Consider the following 7465-nt stretch of genomic DNA (forward strand, 5'->3'; position numbering starts at 1 on the left):
ACTCACTGGCAATGAGTGAAGCGGGGCTCTGGAAGGTTAATCAGCAGCCGGCGGCGGCTACCTGGCCCTGTCGCGGGGCCCTTCGGGTAGAGCCCCCGGCTCACCGGAGGGGCTGAGTTTAACACCGAACGTGTTTAAGGCGCACGAAGTGGTCTGGGGGAGCACCACCGTGGCGCTCTCTGAAGCGCTTCCGATCCCCACAGCACCACCCCGGCTGCCAGGGGAGGGCGCGGGGGGCCCCGGGTCCCTCCCTCCGCCCGCGTCCGCTCCAGTCGTCTGCGCCCCGAAGCGAGCTGAGCCAGGGGACCGGCCGCGCCGGGGAGGGCGGGGTGGGGACTGCCGAGCCACCCCCCCCCCCCCCCCGTGTACACACACACCCTCCGGCCCCTCCCAGCGCTTTGAAATCCCATCCCTGCTTTGTCGTCTCCCCCGAGGGGCCGGGATGCTCAAGCCCGCGGTATAAAGGCAGCCGCGGCGGCGGTGGCGGCGCAGACCTGCACCCGCAGTGGGGACTCGGGGACCGCGGCAGGCTCTCGGGGCGCTGACCGCAGCCGTGCGCCGCGGCTTCCAGGCCCCCACCCCCACCCCCTGCACAGTGCCACCGGTTCCCGCCGTCCCTGCCTGCCCTCCCCGGAGCCCCTCCGCGATGCCGGCCCTGGGCGCAGCGGGAGCCACGCGGGTCTTGGTCGCCCTGGCAGCGGCGGCCCTTTGCGGTCACCTCCAGCTGGGAGTGAGCGCCACCTTGAACTCGGTCCTCGTCAACTCCAACGCCATCAAGAACCTGCCCCCGGCGCTGGGCGGCGCTGCCGGGCACCCGGGCTCGGCGGTCAGCGCGGCGCCTGGGATCCCGTACGAGGGCGGGAACAAGTACCAGACCGTTGACAACTACCAGGTGAGCGGGGGCTCGGGGAGCGGGCACGCTGCGACCCCGCAGGGGCTGGGGTGGGTGGGGTGGGGGGGGTCCCAGGTGGGGCGGTGCGCGGCTCGGGGCGCCCGGGGGCGGCGCGCACCGCGGCTTTGGAGAGGCGCGCGCGGAGGCACGGGTCCTCGGACGCGCAGGTGCCTCACCCCTGCCCCCCCCGCCCCCGCAGCCGTACCCCTGCGCTGAGGACGAGGAGTGCGGCACCGAGGAGTACTGCGCCAGCCCCCCCCGCGGGCCCGGCGCCGGCGCGCAGATCTGTCTCGCCTGCAGGAAGCGCAGAAAGCGTTGCGTGCGTCACGCTATGTGCTGCCCGGGAAACTACTGCAAAAACGGTGAGTCCCCAAGTCCCTCCTGGACCAGCGTCTCGAAGCGGGCCGCCTGCGGAAGGGAGGCAAACGCTCCCGGCTTGGCTAACGCGACGGCGCCGCCACCTGCGAGTGGGTTTGCCTGGAGGTGGCCCTGACGAGCTGCGAGGGCGTGATGGGGGGGGGGGGAGGGGAGGGGAGAGCGGAGGTCTCCGGGCGCCTCGTCTTCACCCGCGCCCCTCGCCCGTTTAGCACGACTCCTCACCTCCGAGGGAACCCTTCCGTGAAAACGTGTCTAGAGAGCGCCCTGACGTCCCCGGGGACAGAAGATGGGGCCCCCTGGACACGCTCACCGTGCCCTGGGGGTCCAGCCTGGGCATTCAGCACCCTGTCCATTTTCTTACAGGGTCTCTCACGGCTCTGCCACACTGGCCTCCCTCTGGGGACCCCGTTAACACTGGTATCAGGCTGGAGACAGGCGTTTCTCTGGGCTGGCCGCCCCCCCTTAAGGGGGATCTTGGTACCCAACCACCCCGGGCACTGCCCCCCCACGCCTGCCTCCACCTCCTGCTACCTTAAAAATCAGTCCTCCTCCCCCCAGCACAGATGCACTGAAACTTAATGTCTGAAAGGGGTAGGCTCCAATGCTCAAAGAAGTCTCCAGAAATAAACCTAAGGGTGGCAACCCTCTGCAGGACCCAGTAATACTCAGGGATGAACTAAGCGAGTCTCTGTAATAGAGAAGTTATACAGGGAAATAACTAGTGGGTGAGATTGTCATCTTCCAGGCAGCTAGTGTTGCCTTAGTGTAACCTGGTCCTATATGGGTCCGGCCAGCCTCAGGGCAGAGAAGTTATTTTTAAGGACAAGTTTGTAAGTGACTAATTTTATTTTCTACCCCAAGGGTGATATTAAGATGGGCAGAAATCTCCCTGCCACCACCACAGTTGGTAGAAAAGTATTTCAGGCAGCTGTATCGGGGCTGTTGCTTTCGAGTGCATAAGGCGGGAGCATGGCTTGTGTTTCAAGTCTTGTCACCGCAACGAGGCATCCCGAGCTGGTGCAGGCGGAACGGGCCCTCGGAGCTGTGGGTGATTAACTCCCGGCTGTGATGTGTTACTGTCGTCTCCCGCTCCCGTAGGGATATGTATGCCTTCTGATCACAGTCCTTCCCACCGAGGAGAAATCGAGGAAACCATTATCGAAAGCATTGGTAACGATCACAGCACCCTGGATGGGTATTCCCGAAGAACTACGCTGCCCTCGAAACTGTATCATACCAAAGGTAAAGCCAGTTCACCTTCCTTCTCTGTCAGCACCTCCCAGGCGTCCTCAGGATTTGCTCCGTGAAATGACGCAGGCTTAGTAGTGACCATGTCCTTTTCTGCTGTCTCCCGCTTTCCAGGACAAGAAGGTTCCGTCTGTCTCCGATCGTCAGACTGTGCCACGGGGCTGTGTTGTGCCCGACACTTCTGGTCCAAGATCTGTAAACCTGTCCTCAAAGAGGGTCAAGTGTGCACAAAGCACAGGAGAAAGGGCTCCCACGGGCTGGAGATATTCCAGCGCTGTTACTGTGGAGACGGCCTGTCTTGCCGGATGCAGAAAGATCACCATCAAGCCAGTAACTCTTCAAGACTCCACACCTGTCAGAGACACTGAGCCAGCCGTCCAAACACAGCGGACTCCTTTTATATAATATATGCGATGAAAACCTTTCGTGACTTTGGTCAGCTCAGTCCTAAAGGATGTACAAATCCTGTGGTTACGATCAAGCATTCCAATAATACCTTCTGAAAACCTGGAGTGTAAGAGCTTTGTTTCTTTATGGAACTCGCCTGTCGTTGATTGCAGTAAATTACTGTGTTGTAAATGCTCAGGGTGGCACTTACCTGTAAATGCGACAAGACTTAATTATTTTTCTAAAGGTGCTGCATTGCCCATTGTTTCTCCTGTTATGTAAATTTTTGTACACATTGATTATCTTGACTGATGTTCTATATTGAATTGAAATAAATAATTTCAGCTTCTACTTGCTAAATGTATAACCCTTTCCCTTTTAATTCTAGACTCCAGAAGGCAAGAAGCTTTCAGAATGACCAACAATAGGCATCTAAACTTAATCATGGACATACTCGCTTATTTTCTGAAATGTACTATCTCAGTGCTTAGATTATGTTTCTCTCTAGGCTGTGATAGTGCTTGAAATAAAATTCGACATTTAATACCGTGAAATGTTACAAGTACAAATACATTTTGGCATTGTGATTTTTAAAAGGGTGTGTGTGGGCATGTGCACTACGGGGACAGAAAGGTAACATGTGGAAAGATGATCAGAGGAAGAGATTGTCTAAATGTCCTACAGTAATGGTCAATTCTAGATTAAAGAAACATGTTCTCCATTGACACATTCAAATCATCAGGCTATAATCATGAAAATGAATCTTACGTTACTACTTTCAAGAATAGTTTCTGAGGCGGGGCGCCTGGGTGGCGCAGTCAGTTAAGCGTCCGACTTCAGCCAGGTCACGATCTCGCGGTCCGTGAGTTCGAGCCCCGCGTCAGGCTCTGGGCTGATGGCTCGGAGCCTGGAGCCTGTTTCCGATTCTGTGTCTCCCTCTCTCTCTGCCCCTCCCCCGTTCATGCTCTGTCTCTCTCTGTCCCAAAAATAAATAAACGTTGAAAAAAAAAATTAAAAAAAAAAAAAAAGAATAGTTTCTGAGGCGCCTTGATGGCTCAGTCAGTTAAGCGTCTCTTGATCTCAGCTCAGGTCGTTATCTCATGGTTCGCGAGTTCGAGTCCCACATCGGGCTCTGTGCTGACAGCTCAGAGCCTGGAGCCTGCTTAGGATTCTGGGTCTTTCTCTCTCTGCCCCTCCCCTACTCATGTGCTTTCTCTCGCTCTCAAATATAAACACTAAAAAATAGTTTCCAAATAGTTCATTACTACTGAGGAGTAAAAGGAAATCTCCCACAAAATACCAAAGAAAGTGCTTGATGGTTGGCAGGAATGGTGTGCATGTAAATACAGTTGATACATATTTGCAGATTTTGTACGAAATTAGTAAATCTGAAGCATCTTAACTACTACTTCATGCCAGGAGGACTTGTCATAATTAGTGAAAACTGAGAATCCTCTCTTATGCCCTGATTTCCTGGTCTTACTAGGTGAGGTAAATATTTCCATTTTTACGCCCCTGAAATCGGCTCTAAGAGGATGTAGAGATCGATTGTTGAGAAGAAAAGTCACAGAAATGAGATCTAAACTGGCTTCGCATTTCTCCTTGCCAGCTTTGGTACCGGCCACTCTGATCCAGGGGGAGGGGAGAGGAGCCTGTCCCCGCTTAGACTTGTTCTGTAATATTCTCATCTATACCTAGACCACCAAATGCTGGGGTGAAGGCACTCCCAAGGACAATCATTGATCAATTGTGCCAAAAGTTTCTTACCTAACACAGACCTCCTAGGATGCTGGTTGCTTTTGTATTCCTGGGAGTGGTTCAATTTCAAGGGGCTCCGCCAAGGAGACCTGAGGTTGGGTTCCCTCTTCGGGGACAAGCCAACTGGCAGGATGTCTGTTACAACCCTTTTGTCTCCAGATTCCAGCCTCCTCACCCTGGAGAGACATTGTCTATATGTGCTGTTTGCTCAAGTGCCAGGAAGGCCAGTTCTGAGGCCCAGGGTCTCCAATGGAGGAGCCACAACAGGAAACACGTTCCTCAAAAACAAAGAAGGGTCTGTTCCAAGAGGGGAAAGGAGCAAGCATTTAAAGGGCCTTGTTAGGACACCCCTTCCTCTCTCCAGGAGCCCAGGTAGATGTCTGTCCATCTCAGCTCATCAATGTTCCCTCTGCCCCTTGCTCCCATTTGGGATGGGGGGCGGGGGGTGCAGGGGAGATCAGGAGAACCCAACCCAGCAGGGATGCCCCCTCTTTCTATCTGAGAGGGAGAGGCTGGGAGGGGATTTCCATCAAAAAGAAGTTCTGCGTATTTGTAAAGGTGTAAAAAACATCAAGGAAACTGTAGATCCTTCATTAGCTACTAATGGCGGCTGGGACATGGAACCCAGACACCACAAAGTCAGAAGCAGATCATTCAAAGAATAGTCAACATTTTAGACAGCGATTGCCACTATTTATGATTTTACTTCCAAACAAGTTTTTCAAGTGTTTATTTTGAGGGAGGGGAAGGCAGCCAGAGGAAAGAGAGTCCCAAGCAGACTCTGCGTTGTCAGTGCAGAGCCCGACTCCCGGCTGGACCTCACCAACCATGACCCGAGCCGAGATGAAGAGTCAGAGGCTTAACCTACTGAGCCGCCCAGGCGCCCCTCATTTCTTCGAATGGAAAACACAAGGGTCTGGGAATGCGTTCACAGAGCTCTTTAATGGGGGCATCCTCTACACATGGCCCTGCGTTTTGCTCTTTTTACTTTATGCGTCTTGAAGATCATTCTAGGGTTCTCTCCACATGCTCATCGTTCCCATTGCAGTAACCGTGTAATACATTGGGATGGCTATACCGTAATTTATCTAGTCATCCTGGAGACCTTTTCATTCTTTTCCCGGTGGTTCTGCTGTAGCTAATATGCTGCAAGCACACAATTTGTGTGTGTGTCCTTGTGCTGGTACGGTCATAGGATATAGGATAAAGCAAGTTGTAGGGTAAGTTCTGAGTTGTAGGATAAAATTTTTGAAGCGAAATCTGAAATCAAGCTTGTTTTCTATAGCTGAGGGGAGGCATGGGCATGTCAAGATGCCTGCTTATCACTGATCGAGTGAGGATTAAACTCTTGCTAAATTGTACCCAAGGAGGAAGAGGGAAATACAGGCTTATCCCAACAATTTCACAGTAATCTCTGGCATTCAGTGAAAGGTAGACTTGCTCTAATTCCTTTCATTTTAAAGTAATTATTAAATAAAATCCCAAGCAAGTCTTTTCTTCATCCCTTTTTTTCTTGTTTTACTTTACAAGCTTAATTTTCACATTTTGTTTAACCCAAAATCTATTGATAGAGCAAGAATAGGGATGTATGGTTTAGAGGAAATGCCACACATCTGCAGCCCAAATAGGATTATTCAGAATTCAGCACATCACAACACTGTATGGATTTTTCCCATGGCAAATCAAAGCGTGCTAACCAAGTCCTGGGATGAGTAACGTAATTATACAATTTCCAGTTTTATTAGTTTCAGTATTTCTAATTGCACAAACTAATACTCATTGCCACTTATGAAAATTTCAAGTGAAATCATTACATTTTCCTTCATTGTTGAACTTTATCATGCTACCAACTTTTTAAAATGGTTTTAATGAGAAATGGACAGTGTTACCAGTAGGCTTATAAAATGTGTCCTACGGAGTTCTGGATTGCCATTTTCCTAACTTTCAAAGAACTAATCTGAGGGGCTCCTGGGTGGCTCGGTGGGTTAAGCATCCAACTTGGGCACAGGCCGTGATTTCCCAGTTCGTGAGTTGGGCTCCATGCTGAGCACAGAGAGAAGGTTTCGCTCTCTTCCTCTGTCTCTCTGTCCCTACCCCAGTCTCTTTCTCCCTCTCAAAAGTCAATAAACATTAAAAAAAGAAACAGTATCTGGAGTCAGACAGAGCTGGATGGAATGACGACTTCCTTGTTCCTAACTGCATGGTGTTGGACAAAGATGTATCACCTCATGGATAATGTGGAGACAACTCCAACTTAGAGTATAGGTAGGAGGATAATGCATGCATTATCAATACTTAGCATTATATCTAGCTCAAAGTACTCCATTTTAGGTCTTCGTTATTAGATGATAAAACCTATATATTATAGGACACTACTATAGAGAGTATATACAGTAATACCTGATATATATTCATACGGATGGAAAAGTTAGCCTGTAGATCCTCATAAAACGCTTTCAGGACAGTGATATAGGAACCATCTTCAAGGTCTTTTTATTTCAAGGAAGAGAAACCATTGAAACCAGAAAAAGTAACAGGAGGCGCGGGTTGGAGTGATACCTCTCCCAAAAACAAAAACAAAAAATAAACAAATCAGCATAGAAGCCATTCTGCAGACTGGCTTCGTTCACTTGCTAACGATTTCTGCTCTACTGTAATTTGCACAGGCCTGTGGCCCCTCATCCTGGCATGCACTCTGTCCTCATTATAAGTGGTTTTTCAGCTCAGGTCAGCTTAGCAAACTGCTTTGTCTCTCAGACTTAGACCCTGATTCCTCCCCTATGGTTCTGACTGGCTCAGCTT

The 7465-nt window shown here is 51.0% G+C and overlaps 1 protein-coding gene across 2 annotated transcripts; it reads left to right on the forward strand.

The window, feature by feature from the left end:
• The first annotated feature begins 383 nt into the window (after nucleotides 1–383).
• DKK1 (dickkopf WNT signaling pathway inhibitor 1) lies at nucleotides 384–3459 on the forward strand. Of its 2 annotated transcripts, XR_003972966.1 has the most exons (5): nucleotides 384–892; nucleotides 1092–1254; nucleotides 2369–2512; nucleotides 2633–3032; nucleotides 3294–3459. XR_003972966.1 is itself a non-coding variant. In XM_030335284.1 (4 exons), the coding sequence occupies exons 1-4, from the start codon at nucleotides 647–649 to the stop codon at nucleotides 2884–2886; spliced, it is 807 nt and encodes a 268-aa protein (XP_030191144.1). In that variant the 5' UTR covers nucleotides 384–646; the 3' UTR covers nucleotides 2887–3459. The 2 variants fall into 2 exon arrangements, 1 of the variants encoding a protein (XP_030191144.1); XM_030335284.1 differs by having other exon boundaries at nucleotides 2633–3459.
• Nucleotides 3460–7465: the final 4006 nt, after the last annotated feature.

The sequence above is a fragment of the Lynx canadensis genome, chromosome D2 (assembly GCF_007474595.2).
Source record: "Lynx canadensis isolate LIC74 chromosome D2, mLynCan4.pri.v2, whole genome shotgun sequence".
Lineage (NCBI taxonomy): Eukaryota > Metazoa > Chordata > Mammalia > Carnivora > Felidae > Lynx > Lynx canadensis.

Coding starts and splice junctions, on each gene's coding strand:
- DKK1 (XM_030335284.1), top strand. CDS start 647: ATGCCGGCCCTGGGCGCAGCGGGAGCCACGCGGGTCTTGGTCGCCCTG. Junction 893..1,091: donor AGACCGTTGACAACTACCAG/GTGAGCGGGGGC, acceptor CCGCCCCCGCAG/CCGTACCCCTGCGCTGAGGA. Junction 1,255..2,368: donor GGGAAACTACTGCAAAAACG/GTGAGTCCCCAA, acceptor CCGCTCCCGTAG/GGATATGTATGCCTTCTGAT.